The 23,133-nt window shown below is 55.0% G+C and overlaps 2 protein-coding genes across 4 annotated transcripts in view; one reads left to right on the top strand and one right to left on the bottom strand.

The window, feature by feature from the left end:
- The first annotated feature begins 5,446 nt into the window (after positions 1 to 5,446).
- Positions 5,447 to 23,133, top strand: part of P4HA2 (prolyl 4-hydroxylase subunit alpha 2) — a 75,868-nt gene continuing 58,181 nt past the window's right edge. The window contains exon 1 of the mRNA XM_036845925.1: positions 5,447 to 6,230. The gene's annotated coding sequence lies outside the window, so the exon portion shown is untranslated. The remainder of the gene's footprint in view (positions 6,231 to 23,133) is intronic.
- Positions 6,902 to 21,423, bottom strand: PDLIM4 (PDZ and LIM domain 4). Of its 3 annotated transcripts, none has more exons than XM_036845930.1 (7): positions 21,254 to 21,423; positions 16,629 to 16,780; positions 12,772 to 12,853; positions 8,172 to 8,353; positions 7,792 to 7,955; positions 7,350 to 7,467; positions 6,902 to 7,218 (listed from the first exon to the last, which is right to left on the bottom strand). In XM_036845930.1, the coding sequence occupies exons 1-7, from the start codon at positions 21,344 to 21,346 to the stop codon at positions 7,014 to 7,016; spliced, it is 996 nt and encodes a 331-aa protein (XP_036701825.1). In that variant the 5' UTR covers positions 21,347 to 21,423; the 3' UTR covers positions 6,902 to 7,013. The 3 variants fall into 3 exon arrangements, with proteins under 3 accessions (XP_036701825.1, XP_036701826.1, XP_036701827.1); XM_036845931.1 differs by having other exon boundaries at positions 7,792 to 7,974; positions 21,254 to 21,420; XM_036845932.1 differs by lacking the exon at positions 7,350 to 7,467 and having other exon boundaries at positions 7,015 to 7,218; positions 21,254 to 21,420.

Genomic DNA, 23,133 nt, shown 5'->3' with positions numbered 1-23,133 from the left:
CAGCTGTTCATGGGCTGTTACCCCAGGGCCAGGCTGCTGTGCCACCAAGAGGGGCTGAGTCCTTGGCCGGGAAGGGAGGGCTGGCTTGAAGCAGCATCTGGGTTTCTCCTGCCCTCACCCCTTTCCTTGGTTCTCAAGGTGGAAGGTGGGAGAATAAAGCTTATCACACAGAGAACCAGAAAGAAGGACTCAGTTTTCATTTCTAGCTCCTTGGAGGGTCAAGGAAGCCTGTAAGAGTCTGGAAAAAGATCTTGAGGAAGCTGAATTTACAAATCAGCACAACTGCAATTATGGGGGCCTGAGGCAGGGCTGTCAGCAAATTTCAGCAGGGACTACACCTCATGGGGCCTTGTGGGCTGGGTTCAGGAGTTTAGACTTTGTCCTAAGAGCAATGGGGAGCCATGGAAGCTTTAATAGACAAGAGTGGCATAGTCAGATTTGCATTTTAAAAATCTTTCTTTGCCGTTGGGTGGAGAAAGGATTGAGGGGCCAGATGGGAGACAGGAAGGCCAGTCAGGAGGCTGTTACAGGGGCCAGGCAGGAGAATGTAGGGGCCTGAACTGGGGCTGGAGCTATGGAGACAGAGGGAAGTGGGCTAGTTAGGGATTAGTCAGGGATGAATGCAGTCATGCCTACGAACTGGTCTCCTTGCTTCCACCTTTGCCCCTTACAGTCTATTCTCCATACAGCAGACACAGTCATCCTGGTTAAAACATAAAAGCCCAGGTCATGCCACTCCTCTGGCTTCTCCTCTCCGAGTAAAAGCCAAAGTCCTTCCTGAGGCTTACAAGGTCAACGTGGCCAGTCTTCCCACCCCCACGTCTCTCTGAGCTCATATACTTCTACTGGCACCTCACTTACACCACTCCAGACATTTCTTCACTGCTCTTAGAACAGGCAAGCACATGTCTCCTCCTCCCTGCCCCGTCCAGGGCCTCTATGTTCCCTGCTCCCTTGGCCTGAAATGCAGTTTGCCCAGATATCCACACAGATGCTCCCTCACTCCTTATTTTCTACTGTAGTATCCTATTTATTTCCATTAGGCACTGCTTATCATCTGTGCTTTTTAAATATGTTTGTTCAAAATGTCTCCTAGTATGTAGCACAATGCCTGGAACATAGTAGATTCTTAGTAAATAATTAGTTGAATGAATGAGTTGAGGTTGAGGTTGAGGATGCAGGAGTGAGGCAGTTGCCCTCTAGGCCTTACCTCCTCTTGAGGGTTTAGGCAGTATGCCAGCAGAAACTAGGAGAGCAAGGTGAGGAGGAAAGTGGTAAGAGGCAGGGACGCCCAAGGTATGTGTGTGTGAGAGAGAGGGTAGGTGCTGGCCCCAGGGCCCCTGTACCTCTCCGTGCCTGACCTGAGATCTGGGCAGGATGGTGGTAGGTCTGGGCCAGGCTCTGACCAAGGAGATAACAGGCTGTGTCAGAAGCACCAGGAAGGAATGGAAGGGGTAGGATGGAGGGCATGTGGATGGGAACTACTACTGATTTTGCCTGGGGATGGGCCGGCCAAGGCTTTGCTCTAGGGGAGGGGACAGTGGAGCTGGGCCTTAAAAAGTGAGTAGGAGTTTGCTGAATGAAGAAGAAAGAATAAAGGCATTTCGAGCTTGAGAAAAGGTCTGAGGGTATGAAAAGCCAGGATTGCTCAAAGAATGGTGAACAGTCTTGTGTAGCAGAGGAAGTAAGAACGCACAGTCGGTCAGCAACCCGCAGTCCAAGAGGTCTTAAATGGTAGGCCTACAATTGATCGGTCAGGGGCTCTATCCTGAGGGCCTTGGGGCCATGTTGGCCAGGGGAGGGGGTCCATGAAGCAAGGGAATAAGAGAATTCTCCAGCTGTCCTGAAATGGACCCCAGAAATGCTTAGGAGGCAGAACCCCAGACACAGTGACGGGTAGGATGGGATGGCTGGGGAGAAGGTGTAGAGGATGATGTCCAAGTCTCTGGTTTGAAGGCCCCTGAGGTGAAGACGTGAGAGAGGGGCAGGTTTCGGGACAATAACAAGGGGTCGGTCTGGGGCAGGTGGGCTGGGATCTCTGAATTAGGGACCCTAGATCTGTGTCTCCTGGAGATTCGGCTGCCCCGTCTCAGGACTGGGACCCTGGGTCACAAAGACCTTGTTCCACAGCTTGTTCCAAGCTTTTCATGGTCCAGCACATTTGGGGTCAGTCAGGGCCCCTGGGCAAAGAAGGTAGTTGGGGGACTGGGCAGAGCCTGGGCCTTGAAGCAGGGAAGACTGGCAGCTCTGGCACCACTCCTCTTGGCTACTGCCCACCCCCGCCCCTCCCCGCAGGATGCCTACCTTGGCAAGTGTTGATCTGGTTGTGAAACCGTGTACAAGCCCCTGTGTCCTTGTCTTTTGAAGTAAAAGGCTGACTCAAGAGTTAGTGATTGGGAAATGTGAAGATGTAGAAACAAAGAATAGCTGTTGGGCTGGGGAAATGGTAAAAATTAGACTATAAATGTGCCACATGGCAGAATCACCGAACTCCCAGTTCCCTGAAAGATATAAAGGCCTGACACACATTACTAAGCTGTTTTTATAGGAAGCAGCCCCCCTCCCACCAGATGAAAACTGCTGACCCCAAGAACATAGACCCTAGACTGGTTAAAGCCAAAAGGTTGATGATGCTTGAAACTTCACCTTATGCCAACCAGTCTGAGAACTGTCCACAAGCTGATAATGCCCTGCTCCTTGAACACTATAAAACTCCTCACTACCCCCTCCAAGGTGGGTCACACAGTCTCGAGGGCATTAGCTCACTGTGGCCCCCTTTGCCTGGCAAGGCAATAAAAGCTATTCTTCTCTACTTCACCCCAAAACTCTGTTTCCGAGTTTCTATTCAGCACTGGTGAACAGAGGCTGAGTCTCCACAACAGTTGCTGCAGCTTTGCTTGATCATGATCTTGATGGTACCTAGGTAACTGGAGGACCCCTCAATTGGGGTGGGTAGGCCCTGTGTGGGGAGGTGGTGACTGTGGGATTTAGGCGAGTAAGGGCGCCTGCTGGGAGTGGGGAGCCAGGTTTCGGCAGGTTTGAGTCTGGGAGAGGAGTGGGGGCCTGTGCCTGAGGCTACAGGATTTTTTCACTGGAGATCCTGAGCCTAATAGCTTCCCCCACTGCGGGCCAGTCCTCTGCTCACCGTATGAGCGGGTGGTGCCTGACCTTGTCTGCAGACTGCATAGGCCTGCAGGACCAGGGCGCAAGACTCCAGCCACTCACTTCTCAGAGGACACTTGCACACTGCCCTGTGCTCCTTGAGGGAGGGGAAGGGTGGGGTCCGTGGGAGGAGCCTTGGAAGAAATTCCTAGGAACAAATTAAAGCAGGAACACAAGATCTATAAGAAGAAAATGGAAATAAAAATATACCAGAGTACTACACTCTGTCAATGAAAAAAGTTAATCAATAGTCAACCTAAGAGAGAAATGAAATATTTTATTCGAGCCAAACTGAGGATTATAGCCCAGGAGACAGTCTGAGAGCACTCTGAGAACTGTTCGTAGAGGTAGGTGGGGAGGTCAGTATATATGTGATTTTGGTTAAGTGGATACTAGCAATCCAGCTCACATCTCAGTAGAAGGTTGCTGCTAGCCATGAGCAACAGACATCTTAGTTAATGGTTTTAGTGCTTTCCTCAGTACGGGAAGATGCAAGAATCAAGATTCTTAAAAATTTCTCCTGAAAATATCTAACTCTCTGAAGGCCTGTTCTGCCACTTTTCCCAGAACACAGAGTGCCTCATCCTGATCTTTGCCTTGAATTCTTTTCAGGGTCTACTGTAGGTCAGTGACTGCAGTGGCTAATGACTTGATTCTTGCAGAACTGGATGGTGGGCAACATTCTTTATTTTACAATCCCTTCCCTTTCGGTCTTAATTTCAACCAAGGTTTGGGGGCCATTTCATGACCAATTTGTCCCATGGCACTAGGAATGTTCATTCCCAGGTCAGTCAAGGATTTCATTGATAGGCCACTTAATGTGCTATTACTGGACTAGGCCCTGTTAACAGTAACCAAAGGCCTCTGGACTGCCTATCTCACTAGTCTGTTATGGTCCAGGAAATGGTTCTCTCTTGTTGCTTCTTCACATATCTAGAGTTACACTATCACACTCATTGATCTTATAGAACTATATATTTGGTCAGTCATTTCAAGTTGCCTAATCATCATTAATTTTATCTGAGGCTCAGTCACCCATTTGGTAATGCAAGAAACAATAATCTGGCAAAATAGGCAGAATATAAGAAATATATCGAGTAACATTAATAAGGTCATAAGTAAGTATTTAAGCTAAGAACTTCCACTAGGTGGGGCCCAGTATTTACCCAGGTCATCTGACCAGTCTATTCTGCATCAGTTGCTATCTTTAAGGAAAATTATACACTGGCATTGTACATAAAGTTCACCAAAGATGTAGGCACATACAAGACAAGTGGTGGTGTGTCATCATGACCCCTTACAGGATTGAGAAAGGAATGTTACCTTCTAAGAGTTACATGGCTGGCACCAGGAGAAAAATTGATGTTTATGGTTGAGGAGGTATTTCTGCCATTGGGGAGGTCTAGTTAACGCACATGGCAGCTGCGCAGTGCACACTAAGGGGAGGGAGGAGGCTAAAGGGCAGAGAAAAAGTTTTATGTTTAAATTTTTTTTGGTCTTGCCTTAAAATCTGAATTTTTATTTCATCAACATGAATAAATGCAGAATAAGCACAGATCACAGTATTCTCTGGGAGGAAAGGACTCTAGCCAGTTCTCCCCAAGTGAGTCTCTAGAATCAGGGCAACCCCAGTCATGGTTCAAAGGGGTTTGTTGTCTGTTTTTCCAGAGCCTGATACTGAGTCTAAATCTCTGGACAATTGGAAATGTATGAGAATAACCTTGGCAAGTTTGTGAATGAAGAACAAGGAGAGATTAGCACGTTAAACTCTTTAAGAGGTAATAATTAAATCAATATGATAGTTTCAATAATAAAATATTTCAGTGGAATAGGGTCCAGTAACAAAGATTCTTGCAAAAATATGAAAAGTTCCTATCTATCATTGAGAAGTTAATCCTCAGAAAAATGAGTGAAGGGTTTAGAGGAATTCTTGGAGGGAGAAGACCATTTTATTCCATGTTCATTCAGCACCCACCTGCAAACACAACAAATGTTTGTTGAATGAATGCTCATCCCTGGTAATCAGAGAAATGCAAATTAAAGTAACTACATATCGCATTTTACTTATCAGATTGGCAAAAATGAAAAATAAAAACCTGGTAATACCCTGTGTTGCAAGAGCGTGAGGAAATGAGCACTGTCATGTGCTGATGGTGAGAGTGTGAACTGGTAATGTTGCCGAAATGTCGGCTTCCCTGTGCACCAATGCCGAACAGAAATACAGAGACAGAGATTTTGGAGGAAGAGAGAGATGGCTTTATTTTTCTTCCATGCAGAAGGGAAGACAGAGCTGGCAGTGCCTCAAGAACTGTGCCCCTCTGTCCTAGGGAATTACAGGGGGTCTTATAGGTGGAACCCGCAGTCCAGGGTAAGTGAAAAGGATCAAAGTGGTGAATGTCTTGCATTCTTCTTCTTGCAATATTTTAAAACAGTTACTGCTGGCGTCAGGCAGCCTGGTAATTGGGTCTGTTCATCTCTGGGTTATCGGCCTGCGACCTTCTTTCTGAAATGTAAACAGCTAAGAGGGGTGATTTGCTACAAGAGAATGCAGCAAGAGTAAGTGCCAGGTGCAGGGTACAATTCATATGGAATCAGAGAGTAATTAGTTTTGCTTAGCTTTGTGAAGGACAAGTCTAGCTACAAGTGTTTGTTAGTAGTAACAGCTAAAGTATAACCAAGATTGATTAATTCTTTCAGGCCTGTTTATGCTGTTTCCCCAGCCTGCTCATTGTTTCTTATTTTCCTTGTTTATCAGAAGAGTCTCATTTCTATTTTTGCTGCAACAGTAACAGTCTTTTGTGGTTTGTGATAGTACAAAACTGAATATAGCACAACCGTCCATTACTCGGGGCTCACTAAATAAACGAGGCTGCTTCCTCTTCCGAGCAACCTAAGGAGAGGGTAGATCCACGTGACCCGGAGTCCAGGATGCGTCATCGAGTGCGAACAGCCACAATTCACCAACTCTGCTACCACTTATATTTTTTAAAAGTGCGAGTCTCTACAGGAGTGTGCAACCGAGCTGTGAAAGGCCAGGCTTCCGAGAAGGAGTGGCGTGTACTCTGGAGGCGAGTGTTCTTTTCTTTCTACTAAAATCTTACACACACACACGCGCGCGCACACACACACACACACACCCTGCGCGCTCCCTGGTGGGGAGAGTGGGAAAGGAGAAAGAAGGAAAGAATACATTGGGGGGGGGTGGGGGCGGGGGGATCGGAGAGGACGGGAAGAAACCCGGAAGAAAGAAATGCTGAGATTGCCGGGAGGCAGGTACCGCCCCCAGCCAAACCGGTGATCTCCCCAGCCCTATCCCCCGCGGGGCAGTCCCTCCTGCGGCTGCTAGGGGCCGCTCGCGCTCGTGCTGGTGCCCACACGGGGCCTTTGCTGCCTGTGCTCGCCTTTGACATATCTTTGCACACAGTTCCTCACCCTGTAGAGCTCTTCCCTCCCTCATCCCTTAGTTCTCAGCTGACACCTTCCCTGACTCCATCCAGCTCAAACCCTTTGGCATGACATCCCCTTCTAGCACCTCAGACCTCGCTTCCCTATTAACAGGACTGCCCTTGTGATTCATGTCTGCCATCCACCCAGGCTGTGGCTTCCTTGAGGGCAGCACAGTACCTGTCTTGCTCCCCCTTGCACCCAGTGCCTAAGAAAATGCTTGGCACCTGAACAGGTGTAGCACTCGAGAGCCATGGCCTGTGCTGGAGGGAGGCAGGCCAGGGCACCGACACGGTTGAGGCCAAGCAGAGGGAGTTTATTAGAGAGGCAGGGCGCAAACATATTTACACAGGTGCGCGGGGACGTTAAAAAAAGCAGAGTCGGGGACGGGAGGTTCCGGGAGCGGCTCAGACGAGTTCCACCTTGGCATTGGGGTACACCGCCACCACGTCGTAGCCCTCAGGCGGCTTGACGCGCGCCTTGGCGTGGCTTTCGCAGTAGAGCCGGTCGTCCAGAAAGAAGTAACCGCGCTGCTTGAGGTTCAGGCCGCAGTCGCTGCACATGAAGCACTCGGGGTGGTAGAGCTTGTCCCGCGCCTTGACGATGGTACCCCTGATGGGTGATCGGAGAGGACAGCGTCAGGGGCTAACCGATCCGAGAGCACGCCCCCACTAAGGGCCTCGGGCGGGGTCAGGGGACCACGGGGTTGGGGGGCGGGTGGGGAAGACAGGGGAGGTACTCACACGATGCCGTGGCCGCAGCGCGTGCACTCCGGCAGCCCCTGCAGGCCACTCAGCGGAGCGCCTAGCTTGCCCGCCGTGGGCTTGAGGTTCCGGGGGCCGCCAGGCCCGGGCCGTTCCCCTGAAAGCCAGAGCACGATTGGCAAGAGCCCGGTGCGGAGGTCAGAAAAGGGAAAAACTTAATTTCTGCAGAGTGTGGGGCTGGGCCCTGCTTCCGTAGCCATCGGCACAGAGACTGGGACGGGGGTTGGAAGGGCGACAGGGGTTGGGCGGGAATGAGAAAGCCCGGGCGCAGCGAGGTGTGTGGGAGCGCGCTGAGGACACGGGGGAGGGGCTCATGGCCGGGAGGCCGGACGTGGGGTCGCAAAGGCGTGGCTTGGGCTGGTTGGGGGCGCGAAGTTCGGTACCTCAGGGAGCGGGGAAGGCGGGTGAGGTAAAATCTTACCGCCCTCGCCGGCCTCTAGCATGCCCTGCAAGTAGCGGAAGGAGCCTGACTGCTTGGGCTCCGCAGCCGTGGGCTCGGCCGACTCCCGAAGCATCCTGTACACCTCTGAGCCCAGGTCTACTCCGCAGTCGCGGCTCCGCGAAAGGCCTCTGGCCAGGTCCGTGCTGGGCGAAAGAAGATGCACTAAGGGACAGGGTTGCAGTACCAGCCTTCACTCTGCCAGCTCAAGGGTGTGGTGAGGTTTCATGAGTCAGAAGGCAATCAGCTGAGACCCAAGGATCAAGTGTTAAGGGTCAGGATGGGACCTGGTGTGAGATTTAAGGCATCGGGGATTAGGATGGGATCTGGGTATGGCATCAAAGATTATGCCTCTGTACTACCTGTGGGGTGGAGACACGTGCAGGGTGCCCATCTGGGCCAGTAAAGTAGCCTCACTGCTGCTGCCATTGTGAGGGACTGGGAGGCGAGGTGACTGCCCGTAAGGAGATCCCAGGCCTGGCCTGCCATCTTCTGGCCCAAGCCCCGTGGCTGAGGGCCACCTGCTTGTCGCTGGACTGCCATCCTAGGAGAGAGAGGAGCCTGAGGCACTGGGAGACCCTCTGGGGTAGGACCTTTGGCCATTCCTTGTACACCCACCCCTGCCCTGCTATGACAAGCCTTCTTGGGTGTTGGCTGGCTACTCTTGCTCGGGCATCTCTCGGCTATGGTGCCCGGTCAGGGAAGGGGTTTGTGGGGAAAGGCTGAGCCTTGGGCCTAGTTCAATCCCTGCAGAAATGAGAAATGCTCATGGAAAGTCAGACACAAAAACCTGAGTCCCTGAGACTCAACGTTGGCTCATGAGCCCTGTGGTGGTTCTGACTACCAGTGCCCATGGGGGACAGTGTTGGGGCAGGACCATCCCAAGAAGCTTTTTAAGGCCAGCATGTCTGGTTCTGAGTGTGTGGCTTCCTTGCAGAGGTGGTCCTGATAACAAAGTCTTCTTCCCTGTCAGAACTGTGCTGGGTACTGGATGGGTCCATGGCTAGGAATGCAAAAAAGGAATTCCTGTTCTGCAGCCAGGAAGGGTCATCAATCATTGTGTCCCAAGACCCTTTAGTGGGAGCAGGCTGAGGTTTAAAGGTACCATTGTGAGGTCAGCCCCCTCCAGGCCTGTATTTTTTCCCCCATTTCCTGCTTCCCAGGCCAAAATAGGTGGCCTTCTGTAGACATAGCAGATAGGGGCAAAGGCTTGGCCAGGGCTCAAAGCTCCCCACACCACCACCCCACAGCCAGCCTGATGCCCACGGCTGAAACATTTGAGGAGGAATGCCCTGAAAATGCCTCCTCAGTCCATGAGAAGAGGTCAGTCTCTCTGCAGGCGTGGTTTCTGAATGGGGACTTCAGATCTTTGTCCCTGCAGAGTCCAGGGCCATGTCGCCCCTCGCTTGCAGGCACACAAGCCTGCCCTCAGCAGTGTGATAACAGGCATGCACACTCTCACAAATACATTTACAGACATACCCATGCATGAAGGCAACACATAGGCACCAGCCAGTCCTCCACCTACATACACCTAATCACACAGACACAGTTACATATACTCGGAGCCAGTGCTGGTCATGCTGGGGATGACTATGGTGACCTCCATGACACAGTTGGTGGCCAGAGCAGCCTGACTTTAGGGTGGGCCCCAAGAGCCCAGGCCATGAAGGTGTTCTCAGCCTCAGTCTGGGAGGTGACATGTAAATTGTTCCTCCCCTCTACAGTGTGAACAGGGATGCTAGGTGGGGAGGAAAGGACGCCTACCCTAGAGGGAAAGAGCAAGCCTTGGACTTGGTCAGCCTCCAGCTGGGGCACAGTTGAGCCTGCAGGTCTTTGCCCAAGCTGCTGCTTTCTACAGGCTCTGAGCTGGGCAGGGGCGTGAGGAATGGGCAGACTAGCAGCTGAGTGACTGAATGGGGGTGGTGTCCCAACTTCTCCCAACCCAACAGACAAAGGAGAGGGGGTCTCTCACTGCCCAGGTGGGCCCCCATCAACGAGGCAACAGCAGCAGAAAAACCCTTAGCCTTAGCCTCTGAGAAACCTGAGCACTCTCACACATGTCTGCAGGGCAGGCAGGCCGGGGCTGGCCTGGCCTCTAATGGGGACCAGATGGGCCATGGGCCGTGGGGGCAGGGCTGGGCCCCATACAGAAGAGGCTTCAACAGGAAGGGGGGGGCTGGAGGGACCTGGAGGGAGGAAGCCCTCACTGACCCCCACCCAGCAGGGTGTGGGAGTTTATTGCAGGGTCATCAGAGCCACTGCCCCTCCCACGGCCACCCATGCAGCAGCCTCTCTAGGTCTGAACTCAGTGGTTAGGACACACGTGGTGACCTCAGTGTTGGTTTGAGTCTCAGCTCTATCACTCGTTCACTGAGCAAGTTACATCACCTCTCTGAACCTCAGTTTCTTCATCTGTGAAATGGGGATGATGGTTTCTATATCATAAGTTCCTCGTGGAGATAAAATGAGTCAGTTGCATACAAAGCACTTAGCATAGTGCCTGGCACACATCCATTGTTGGATGAATGGCTGTCATGGGCATTCCTGAGCCCCCATTCCTGGATTTCCCTTCTCCATGGTGTGCCTGGTACCATGTGTTCCCCATGTCTGAGTACCCGCCAGCTGCCGACTTGGTTGTTGAAGCCTCAGTGGGCTAGTCAGCAGCATGGGGGTAACTGCTAGCTTGCTCATCAGCTCCAGCATGACTGTGGTCAGAATCTGGGACACTCAACTTAGACGGAGGTGGGCACTAAATCCAGGTGAGCAGGTGGCACCTCCCAGAGGCCAAGCTTCAGCTCCCTGCTGGTCTGGAGAGGACAGGCTGAGTCCTGCACTGCCTGCTGCACCTGGCTTGCCTTAACCCATCACCTGGTTCTCAGTTCAAATGTCACCCTCTCCGGGAAACCTTTCCTGATCACCATCCTTCCTCCACTCTGGGCTGTGTTTCCACGTGAGGCCTGAGAGAAGGAGTCTCCAGTGACCCTACATGGAAGGTGGGCCTGAAGCCCCAGTTGGTGAGAGCCAGGGTACCTTGTGCTGGTCTTAGGGCCAGCTGTGGTCTTCCCCTCCTGTGATGGCTCCAGCTGGGCCCACCGCCCTCCCCCCTGCAGGTAGAGGGTGGGAGCAGTATGGAGACAATGGGCCCTGTATCTGTGTTCCTGAGGACACGGCCCTACAGGGGCTGGGTGGGGGTGTTTCTGTCCCCCCCCATGGAGCTCATGACCTTTTAAGTACAAAAGGGGGGCAGCACCTGAGGGGCTGCCCTGTTGCTTGTGGAAAATCCCCCTGCTTCCAGCCTGAGCCCCCAGCAGCCTGGCCCTTGAGGAGGTCAGTGAGGGAAAGTGTGGGACAGAGGGAGCTGTTCTCCAGCCCCCAGCCCCACTGGCCCAGAGCCTCTCCTGGAGGACTCAACAGACCTGAGCTTCATATTCCAAAGCTCAGGCCCCCTTGTCCTATCCATCTTGGCGCTTACACACGAGAGCTGGGCTCACACATGAGCTGGGGGCCTGTACTACGCTATTCCCGTTTTGCCCATGTCAAGTCTGGGTGATTTGTCTATGCCCCCCAGCCCCTGTCCCCATGGGTCCATGGCACTACCAGAGCAAGCTTCTGAGACCCAGGTGTGGCCACAAATCTCTTGAAGAACAGCTGAGGTCCTGGGTAGAAGAAACCGAGAGCCTCTCTGTGCCCTCAGCCCTCACCTCTGCCCCCTGCCACCCCTGGGACTTTTTTCTCTGAACCTACGGTGCACAATCTCACCTCTGGGCCTTTGTATGTGCTTCACTTTGTATGTGGCACACTTCTCTCCATGCCCCTTTGCCTCCCTTATTCTTCCAGACCCTCAGGTCTTGGCTTGGATACCCCCTCTTCCAGGGAGCCCTCTCTGACCCCTTCAGTCATATACCTACTCTGGACTCCTTTGACCCCTGGCTTCTGCCATCCCAGAACTGCTAGGTGCCTCTCCCCTTCCAGAATGGGCATATGGTAAGCACCTGGCCTCAGGGATGCCAGCAAAAGCAAGGTAGGGAACAAATGTCAGAGAAGGATGGGGACTGGGATAGGGGGTGAAGGAGAGGCCATGGCAAATCATTCCCTCTGGTACAGCAAATCCTCCGTGGAGAGAAAGTGGATATGAGCAGGCCCAGGGGGCCATGGTCCCACATGCTGGGTCCCAAGTTCTGGCTCCATCATAGACCAGTCGAGTCTCCGCCTTGCCCAAACTCAGTGGCCCAGAAATAACGAGTTCACTCTGGATACCTCAGCTTTGCCCACTTGGCCACCCCTCAAGCCCATGGCAAAATGAGGCCCTAAAGCAGCCTGGCTCCACCTCACTCTCCTTGAGGACAGCACCATAGCTGTGACTCTTGTCATACACAGCAAGGTGACTGAGCAGATAGACCTGCAGCCTGAGGTCTGCTAGCTGCAATCACAGAATGGCCAGGAGAAAACTTCAGTCTTGGATAGGGCAAGGCAGTGCCTTATATTCTAAGGTTGGCTCTGGCCAGGTAGGTGCCCAAGGCTGGGATGAGACAGAAGAGTGCCCCATAGCCTGAGGTCACTCCACAGCCTATGGCTGTCCCCCACCCCTCCCCCAAGCCTGGCGACTTCCTCCTGATCTGGCAACACTGGGCGACGGAGTGAAACCCAGCTGGGTAGGTGGTAGCCCTGAGCCAAGGCCTGGCCCAGTCCCTGCCCACCACAGGCACTATTGTCCCAGAATCCAGGACTGCTTAGAGTACTGGCAGAGCCCACAGCAGGTACCCGTCACCTTGGGAGCACCTGATGAGGCATGGACAGAGCCCAGAGAAGTCTTCTGCTTCAGTCTCTGACCTGGGCATCTGAGAACCACAGTGAGGACATCCAATGCAGTTAAACCCGTGGACAAGGCCTGGCCTCTCTGCCCTAGGCTTGCTCTGAGCTAGGCCAGGCCAGGCCAGGCCAGGTGGTATACGTACATACCTGGGCCTCGGGATCGATGTGGATCCTGTGTGCCTGAGCCTTGCTGTCCTCTGGGGTATTGGGCCAGCTCCTGCCTTCAGGCCTGTGGCAGGAATTAGGATGGTCAGAAATCTCTGCTTACTAGCCCACCATGCCTGGGAACTAGGACCAAGAAGCGCTGGGGTCTGGGCCCAGGGCCACCCAGGACCAGGCTTGGTACCCTGCATGGATAAGGATACTACCCCAACTCTTTCCCCTGCACCAGAATGCTGGCCTTCGTGGCAAGGAGACACAACTCTAGATCTGCCACTCACCTGGGGTAGGCTGTGTGCCCCTTCTCCACCAGCTGCTCCTTCCCGCTCTGGTCTGGTTCCTAGAAAGGAAGCCCTGCAGCTTCCCCACCTTTCCACCCTCTCTGTGGCCTACGGAAGCTCAGCATAAAGAGGGCCAAGCTCGTGGCGGAGCAAGCCAGGCCTTACACGTTGATCAGCTAGGAGCCCATCCACTCATCCCGCTTCCATTCACAGCCTCTGACAGGGCCTGGGAGTCAGGCATCCGTGGGCCTAGGAAAAGTGGAATGGAGGCTCTGAGGGGTGCACCTCCCCTCCTGCTGCCGCTGGCAGAGTCATCACCAATGTCTGCCCAGCCCAGATGGGAAACAGGCCATTAGGAAATTCCTGCTTCGCCATAGAAACCAAAAGCCAAACACCACTCAGGAGGGAGAAAAACATCATAAACCTGCCATAAGCGGGGGCAGGCGGGGCCGAGAGGCTACAGGCCTGGGGCCCAGTCCTGCCACTGAGTAGTCCTGTGAGAAGGTAGGCCAGGAGGGTGTGTGGACCCCGGATTGGCAGGTGGGTGTGAGTGAGGCTGGTTACACCGAAGGGGAATAATGTCCCCACTCTGCCCCACAGGGCTTCCTGGGTCTTCTCAGGGGTCTTACCACTGGGCTAGCAGCTCAACCCTGCCCCTCTCCCCCGACTCAGCAGAGGATTTTAACAATCTGATTACACGTGTAGTCCACACTCACTCTGCTCTTCCTCACATTGCCCATTCCTTGGTCCCCTGCAGGCTACCTCTCTTCTCCACAGCCTTTCACAGGCCTGTGGCACCAAGGCTCTGCTGTTCCACCCCCAACTGGCATCTGGCTCCAGCCCCCTCAGCCAGGTTCCCAACTGACTGCCCTAACTCACAGCTCTAACTATGGTCTCTATGCACTCAGAACTCTGCTGGAATAAACCTAGGACAGCTTGTGTGGCTATTTGGCCTTATACTTCCTTGAAGTCCGGCCCAGAAGAGAAGTACAAGCCTGAGGTCTGAAGATCAGAGGGTACAAAGTACCCAGAGCCATCAGAGTGGCCCAAAGGCATAAGATTGGAATGAGAGGCTTATTCATGTGTCAACCTCCACCCCCAGGTCTCCACACTTAAGCCTGAGCAGGTAGCTCCATCTGCCATCTTTAAGCTCACCAAAGGGTGGGCTGTACAAATCCATCTTGTATCCCATGTAATAGGTGACAGGGACCTCACCAGAGGCCCCAGGGTTGCAGCTGATGCCAGGAAGGTCCTGGACCTACAGAACATGCCCAGAAATTGTGGGTTAGCTTGGATTGCTGGATACCTGGCTCTGAGTTCCGGACAGAGTAAGCATAGCGGGGAAGCTGGGCCTTTACTTCACTTTTGATCCTGTGGAGAAGTCTGTGGAGGATTACAGCCCTCTGTACGCAAGAGGGCAGGTAGGGAAGCTGGCCTAGGTAGAGCTCTGGGAGTGCTGGCACAGAGTAGCTCCCTCCAAGCAGCTCACCAGGCCAATCTTCCACAGACCCCATGTTGGGGGTGGTCTTTGGGGGCTCAGGCATAAGTCCTGGCACAACAGGCAGGATAGAGAGCAGGATCAGAGGCCTTGCAGGTGAGAAAGCACCCAGGAGAAGAGATGCTGACCCAGAAGATCAAGGTGGCCCCTGTGTCTTGATCCCCCAGAATCTGCATGTGTGAGAATTAGGGATAGGGGGCTGGGGGACAGGACACCAGGTTTTCACCCTGACTGAGCAGACCCTGTATGTCATCCTCACTCAATCCCAGATCCCCCATTTTGAAGTTGAGGAAGCTAAGGGCTCTGATATTAAATCACTAGGACAACACAGTTCTTCAGTGCAGAGCTGGGACTGGAACCCAGATCTGTGATAGGAGAGAGTGTGCTCTCACCTGCTCCATGGCCAGGCAGCATCTGGGGGCTAAAACACCCAGTGTGGAACAGGTCAGTGGACCCCTGGCTCCATCCATGCCTGGCTTGGAACAAATGGCCAGGGAAGGAAGGAAGGAAGGAAGGGGGACCTCCACCCTGCCCCCACCCTGCTACCCTTCCCTGACATCATTCCCTCTGTGGACCTCCTGAATCAGGCCCCCTGTGAGCCTTCCCTGCCCCTTGTCCCACTACTACCAGGGCTTCCCTTATTCAGCCATGCAGAGTCAAGGCCAGAGGTGAATCAGGGCCCAGGAACCCAGCCAAGCTGGGTGGCATCAGAGGCCCCTCGTGGGCAGAGCAGTGCTGATGCTTCCCCCAGCCAGCCTGTACCTCGGTCTCAGAGAGGGTGATGAATGTGATCCTGCTTTATGGAGAAGGAAACCCAGGCTCACAGAGGTCATCTGGTGAGCCTAAGAGCCCAAAGAGTCTGGAAGAGGGCCAGCTCTGCTGAACTCCCAGGACAGGGCATCCTCACTGCGGGCCAGGTGGAGTGTACAAGGCCCTGGACTTGCAGCTGGACCCACTCAGCGCTGAGAGCAGAGTCAGGGGTCCTGACTTCAACACGGACCCGGGCCAGACATAAATGGGGCTACTTCAGAAGGCTTCCCACCATGTTTAATGGCTCTGAGCCGATGGATTACCCCATGCCCTGCTGGCTCTAAGGCCTGGTTAACCGTGTTGTGGTTTGGGGAGGATTCGCCTACACACATCCACATGGGGTCGTGGAAAGTCGCTGTTAACAGTAAACGTGGCAGAGCTGAGCAGTTATGTCTGACTTCCCTGGATCTAGGCAAGACATGGGGAGGGAGATCCCGCCCAGCCTGGACCCAGCTGACTGCCATCAGCCTGAGCAAGGCTGGAGATGCCCCAGGTAGACCTTCCATCCTGGAGCACGTCCAGGGCACAGATGGGGCTTGGTGACCCCCCCAATCCTCCCCTTCCTGATGGGCAGTATAGCACTACACAGTCCACGGCATCCAGATTTAAGCAGGGCAGAGGTTTGGGCCATAGTGGGGACAGCTGAGGCGGGGCAGCTGTGGGGCTGGCAGAAGTGGTCAGCAGTCAAGCAGAAGGAATGGAGTCTTTGGGAGTGAGGGAGACCTGAGGTCAAATCTTGCTTCCCCATTGTTCTGCTGTGTGACTTGAAGCACCCTCCAAACTTTCTGAGTCTCAGTTGTCTCACGTGTAAAGTGGAGACTATATTAGGTTTTACCTTATCGAGTTGGTTTGACAGTTAAACAAGGTGTTGAACGATAAAATTCTTTGAACTGGTCATCAAGCTGGTCACTCATGGGTGGGAAAAGGACTGAAATCACACACACCTCACCCCCAGTTTGAGGCTACTCAAGGTCTTAGTTCAGTCCTGATTTTGGGCTGCCTACCCCCTGCCATAAGTCCCCCAACATAGTTCCAGCCATAGGTTAAATGGGGGCTCCTTCCTCTTTTAAGCCACCTGCATCTCCAAACAGTGCCTGTCAAACCCCTGTGAAAGTGCTGCTCCATAGGAATGGGGTGCCAGGGAGCTGAAGCAGAGAGGCTGTGTGAGGCCCAGCTCACCCAGGATGCTGGCCACCCAGAACTGAGCCTCCCCTGATTCACCCGCATCATCCTTGCCCAGCCTGCCCTGTGCGTACCTGCTCACGGAGAGTGTGAGGTGGTCATGGCAGCCCTTGATGCGGTTCTGCGCCTCCAGGTGTGTCATGAGCTCTGTGCTCTCACCATTGATGGCCTGGATCAGGTCTCCAGGGCACAGGGCAGCCAGGGCAGCCTTGCTGCCAGCATGGACCTGTGGATGGACAAGCCAGATGGCTGGACACTGGTCATTATGTGGCCTTGCTGCAGGCTCTGTTCTAGACCCCTTCCAACCTCAGAACCGGGCCAGTGTAGCCCTGCTACCAATGTGACCTGTGGGTGGGCAAGTTGAGTTCCCACATGGCTTTGCTGGAGCCTCTGCTCTAAACAAGCCCAACTCTAGCACGTGGAGGTCTGGCGAGGTATGAGGGCATATGAGAGGGGCTTCCTCTGGGCTGGGACAAATGGGATGTCACTCCTGCAGCCTGCATACATGCAAGGGACACAGAAGGATATGTGTTCTCCAGAAGATACAAAGCATGGACATGTCACATGTACCCTGTATTGCCCAACCCAGACAGACCACATAGTAGCCCCTTGACCTGACGTTCAAACCCTTAGTGACCTTTTTTCCTCTCATCTCCACCCCTCCACATTTACCTCCACACACCCACACTCTATCCAGACCATCTGAACGTCAAGGGGGTACTCACGGGTACCAGATAGCTCTCACCTCCGCACTTCTGCAGATGCTGTTCTCTCTACCTGGAACACACTTTCCTTTGACCCCAAACCCTAATTACCAGCTAACGCCTCCTCATCCTTCAGGTCTCGGGCTCTCAGCAGAGGCCATTTCTCCTGGAAGCCTCTCCTCTGGGGTCCCACAGTACCCTGTGGACCCCCTTTACCACTCTGCTCCCCTAACATTGTTAGTGCCTCATTCTGTGCTGTCACCTACCCAGGCAAGTCAAGGGCCATCTACTTTTAGCTGCCAGCCTGCACTCCCGGGTCACAATTTCACCTCCCCTTCCTCTGGAGGACAGGCACTCAGGCCACCCCAGTGCCACTGTTGACCCCAGAGGGTCAAGCAGTGTCCATATCTGGAGCCTCCTATAATGCTGGTCCCTTGACATGTGCCACATGAGGTTGGGAATAGGCTCACAGGAGGCCTAAGTAAGCAGCCTTGGGGGGGAATTCAGGCAAAAGGACATCCTTTACCCTGTCCCTGGTCCCAGCACAGCCTTTGGAAAGAGACTTTAGGGACCCTCATTCCTCCCAGCCTCTCAAGCTGTGGCTCAAGAGCTGTCAGTGGCACTGTCCCTGTTGGGGTGGGAGCTCCTGGAGGCCTGGCCAGGCTCAGCTTAGCCAGTTCTCTGTAGTGAGTGGACAAAGCTGAGGTGCCGGCAGCTCCTTGGCTGGAGTCCTGGTGTGGGTACTGCCAAGCAACCTGCCCTGAAATAGGCTGCCCCAAGGAATGTTCTTCTGGAGCAGGCTACCCTCAGCCAACCAGCCCACCATTAATGTTCCCTTGTAGGGCATGGGCACCTACACAGGCCTGTCTTCCCAGGGAAGGCACCCACTTGGCACCATCCCACCCTCCCCCCAAGGCCCTGCTCTAGGCCCCCTCTCCTACACGATACCTGCTCTGTGACATGGCCTGGGCTCAGTGCTTTAGCCATAACTAGCTCATGGCAACCTCTCAACCACCTGATGAGACAGAGGCTGTTCTCATCCCTATTTTCAGATGAAGAAAGAGAGGTTTTGGGGATGGGGCGCTTTGCCCCAGTCCCCATGCTGGAGAGGAGTCTTCTTCCTCAGGGGGGTGGCTAGCTTCAGGATGACTCAGCCAGCACAAGGGGTGCATTCAGGCCCCTGTGGGTGGAGGAAGTTCTCGAAAGCAGGGGTGGCTGGGACTCTGCCAGCTCCGCTAGCTTGGGAGTTCTGGTCAGAGAGGGCGTGAGGCCAGGAAACCGTGACTCTTCCAACTGCCTTTACATGCATTGTTTCATTAGTCCTCAAGGCAAGCCTATTTCCTAGATGAGGAAACCAAGGTCCAGAGAAGTACAGGACACTCAACTGATAAATGGCAGAGTTAGGATTTCAGTCCAGACCAACCAATTCCAAATCCTATGCTCTTAACCAGTGTGCTTTTCTGCAAAAGGGAGTGAGGGGAGAGAGAGTGTCCCAAGTAGAAGGATCAGCATGTGTAATGGCTCATCTGGGAGTGAAAGTAAAAGCAGGTTCCTGTGGCAACAATATCACCAAAATATCAGTGAGGAGAGAGTGGAAGAGATGAAATCAGAGGAAAAAGCAGGGACCAGACCTACAGGCCTTGTAGGCCCAGGCGAGAAAATTCTAAACAGGGAAATCGCAGGACAGAGTTGAATTCAGGCTGATCCTTCTGGCTGCTGAGTGCGGGATAAACAGACAGAAGGAAGAGAGAGGGGAGTGGTGAAGTCAGCTGGGAGGCTGGGGTGTGAACCAGCCCCTTCACCTATAGCAGCTACATTTAAAGCCCCTGTGTCACTCCACCTGGCCTAGATGCAAAAAGCCCCTACAGGGAGCTGGGCATACAGTTGGTGGTGTTCATTCCAGGCACTAGTTTCTAGGGACCTGGTAGCAACAACCCATTAGGATTACAAGGCCAGCGGTCACTATAGTTTGTGAGGAAGGAGCCCTGGGCAATGTTTGGGGGGGCTCCCAGAAGCTTTGTGGGCTGAGGTTGCATAGTCCCAGCTCTGCCAGGCAGCCAGCCTCCTCTCTGTGTGAGTGTGGCTGTCTCCACTGGGTGGGGGAAGTCCCGTAAGCATGGGAGGGGTCGGGTCTTGAACCCCCTCGGTGAGGACACTCCCACATATCATCAGTGTCTGTAGACCTGCCCTTGAGGTACCTGCTGGGCAAGCTGTGGCCTGTGCCTCCTCAGCCCCGTAAATCTCCCCAGATCCCACCCAAACCCAGGCTCAGCCATCCTGGCTCCTCAGGCCTTAGCTGCTGCTCTGTGACTTTGGGGGGACAAGGCAGGGGTGTTCTTCCTGGTAAACCCTTTCCAGCCTGTCTGCCTGCCAGCGGCCTGCATCCCGATTAGCTCCAAACAAGGCCGCCGCTGTTGCTGCCGCTGTGACGTGTGGAGGCCTTTCCTCGGCGGGCAGGCAGCCGCGTGGGCAACAGATGTCTCTGCTCCCTGCTGCCTGCGGCCGTCAGCCGCTGCCACTGAGCCTGTCAGCGGCCTCACGCCCAGGGTGCCTGGCCCGCCGGCTGGCCTAGCACCCCCAATAGCCTGCCTCGGTGGACACACAGCATGACACTCACTGGCAGACACAGATGTGCGCGCTCTCTCGCTCTCTCTCTCTCACACACACACACACAGGCCCCCAGCAGGGCTCTCTCAGGGAAGTGGGAGATAAAAGGCTCCCGGATGTGTTGAAGGCCCACCTCACTCAGCCCCAGGGACCTGGTGGCCATGGGGTAAGGGCAGATGTGGGAATCCTCCCAGGACAGCTGGGCCTGCCTGTCACCCTGGCCCCCAGAAATGGGATTCCATGATTCCATGCTCCACCAGGTGCCCACCCCTTCCCCTAAACTGGAAAGAAGACTCTGAAAGCCCAGCCAGCTTGGTCCGGCCCCCATGGCGAGAGGTGGCCGAAGGGTGGGGGGAAGGTGCTCTCAGTTCCCCCGATACAGGGCCCCGAAGACCAGAGCAGCCTGTATGGGGTCAAGGGATGGCCCCAGGTCCCCTTCTCTCTTCCCTTCAGACTGGGAGCCCCCAAGGGCAGGACCTGGGTTCTCGCCTCTTCTGTCCCCTAGGCTGGGACCCCCAGGGGCAGCGTCTGAGTCCCCTCTTCTGGCCCTTCAAATATGGGACCCCAAGGCTGGGCCAGGATCCTGTCTTTCCCAGTTTGGGCACCCCCTCTGACAGGGCCCGAGTCATGTCCTCTGTTCCTCTGTCCTCCACAAATTAGCCACCGCCCGGGGCGGTGCCCCCTCCTCCTCCTCCTCTGCCTAAACCTGGAGCAGTGCATGGCCATAGAAACTTGAGGAACTGGGCGGAGGTTATCCTAGCCCCTGGCCTTGTGTGTCTTGTGGCGAGGGGGTCTCCCAACTGCATAGTCAAGTCTCCCTTTCCCCTGGAAGCCAAAAATTCCTCCTGGTCACTTCCCCTTAGGACAAGTGAGGTCATGGATGAGAGACTGACCAAAACCAGAGTGGGGAACTGGATGGATCTTTCTTTCTTCAGTTTCAGAGAGGACCCCAGACCTCCTTGGGATCACCCAGCTCTACTGGCAGGGACCCTTGATAAGCGAAGGAGTCTCTCAAGTCATTTCGCTCGAAATTTTCAGGCGGGGTTCAGTCGAAGCAGCATCTCTGGGCCTCTGGGGATCAGTCCAGGTCTCTGGCCCATGACTTTGGCCTGCAGTGAGTCCCCCAAAATGAGGCCAGCAGGAAGGCTGGTTTGTGAACTCCTGGGGGGAATCCTTCAAGGGATAAGGGCAGGTAGGCCCAGCGGGAGGGGGAGGAGGCTGTGGCGACGCTGCCCAGCCTGGAAGCCTCCTCTACAGCCTGTGGGTCACCGAGGCCAACCCTTGGCCTTCGAGCCTCCAGGACGTCGGGGATCCGGGTCCCGGGTGGACTGTAAGGACCGGGTCTCAGATTCAGGACCTCCCCGCCGCCCTGTGGCCGCTGGACTCACCCGCGAGATGGTGAGGGGTACGCTGAAGTCCCGGCCGCCCACCAGGCGGAAGCCCCAGGGCGAAGGGCCGCGCAGGGTCACCGAGTGGGGCATCGCGAGCCAGAGCTGCAGCCGGAGCTTGAGCCGGACACTGAGGAGCCGCCGCCGTCGCCGCCGCCGCCGCCTGGACGCCGCGCCCCGCCCCTGGCCCGCCCGCCCCGGTACCCCCCTTCGCCCGGCCCCCGCCCCTGCTCCCCGCGCGCCGGGATTGGCCCCGCGGCCGACCCGACCCTCCCACTTCGGGGGGCTCAGAGGACCCGCCCCTCAGCCCCGGCCGCCTGCAGCCCGGCACCCCCGCCAGGTTCTCAGAGACCCGGGACTGGAACGGCCCCGACGTCCGAGATCCTGCCCGGGCCTCCGCTCTGCGGGCCGCGGACCGGAGCCCGGCTGTGGAAGCTCAAGCCTGGCCCTTTGAGGTCGCTTCTGCGGGGCGGCGCCCCAGCCCGGGGAAGGATGGGGGGCAGGGGCAGCCCAGATGGGGGATGGGGCCGTGCCTTGCTCCGAAACCTCCTCAAGGTCCTGGCAGGCAAACTGCGATCCCACCCCTCAGTGCGAGGAGTCCTCTGAACAGCGAGCGAGCACTGATGGGGAGCCCTGGGCCTGAGCAGGCCTGGGCCAGTGTCACAGACCCAGGATGATAGCGGGCAGTGCCAAGTATGGGAGCAGGAACAAAAAAGTACCCAGCCTCATTCGGAGAGGTCAGGAAGGCTCTCTGAAAGAGGTGACCGCTGACTTGAGTTTAGAAGCAAGGTGCCCTGTCTTGTCCTTCCAGGTGTCATTGCTTCCCCAGGACACTCAGGCCTTCTCCAGCTGCCCTGTCCTTCCAGGCCTTATTCCTGCGTGCATGACCCCCTTCCCTCCTCCCTTGCAAGGAGCTTTGTTTCCCCAGGCTACCTAGAAAAGGAGCAGCTAGGGTAGCTGGGGTCTTGGCTGTGCCACGTTGGAGGGGTGTGAAGTACTGAGGGGAGTGGAATTTGGGGCAGCCCTTCTCTTGGGACCCTCCCTAGTCTTCTCTCCACTCTCAACCATTGTCCTCCAGGGGTAGCCTTTGCAGGTGCCATGGCCTAGCCGGGGCCCCACTTACCACTCTCAGACCCTCCTGGACACTTTGCTACATCAGGGCGGCACTATCCGTCGTTACAGACCCTGAGGGGCCCCTAATTTAGCCATTCTTGATAACCCTGTGTGCCCTCTTGTCCAAGTTTTGTTAAGGATGCTGCCCTTGGGATGCTAACAGGTTATGGGGTAAGGTGTCTGTGGGATCTGTAACACCTCAAGAAGGAGGACACTTGAGAGGCACAAACTTAGGGTAGTCCAAGGAAGTGCGGGTGCCCTTCAGGGTGGAATATGGATGCCTCTCTGGGAGACGGGGTGCTGCTGTCTGTTCAGCTGGCAGAGAAACATGAGTGGTGTGTGTGGCAGTGGTGTGTGTGTGGGAGGATGTATATGAGGGTGTGTGTGTGTGTATGTATACATATCCAGGGAGTGCCAGCCATTGGGCTCTCAATACTGTGAGGGAGAAGGTTTCTGCTCAGCTCTGTACAGACTTAGGCTCAACAGGGACCGAGTGGAAGGGCCAGTAAGAGAGTTGGCTGCTGGATGGTCTCTTGGGGACCCTTAGGCCAGAGGCGCCCCAGGACTTGGACCCCACTGAATGATGTGAAGATTGGGGGCAACTATCACTATCACTGACTGTCCGAGGATTAAGTGCACAGCATGGCTGGGTGGTCAGAAACCTCATCGGGACTCCAAGAGCCATGGTGAATGAAAATGGTGCAGAGCTTTGCTGTGGGGAGGGGGACCTCAGGAGTCTGTGGAAGTTCCTGCCCAAGGCATCCCAT

Source organism: Balaenoptera musculus, chromosome 3, assembly GCF_009873245.2.
Source record: "Balaenoptera musculus isolate JJ_BM4_2016_0621 chromosome 3, mBalMus1.pri.v3, whole genome shotgun sequence".
In the NCBI taxonomy this organism is placed as follows: domain Eukaryota; kingdom Metazoa; phylum Chordata; class Mammalia; order Artiodactyla; family Balaenopteridae; genus Balaenoptera; species Balaenoptera musculus.
Note: the sequence above shows the minus strand (reverse complement) of the source record. Positions and strands in the feature narration are given on the sequence as shown.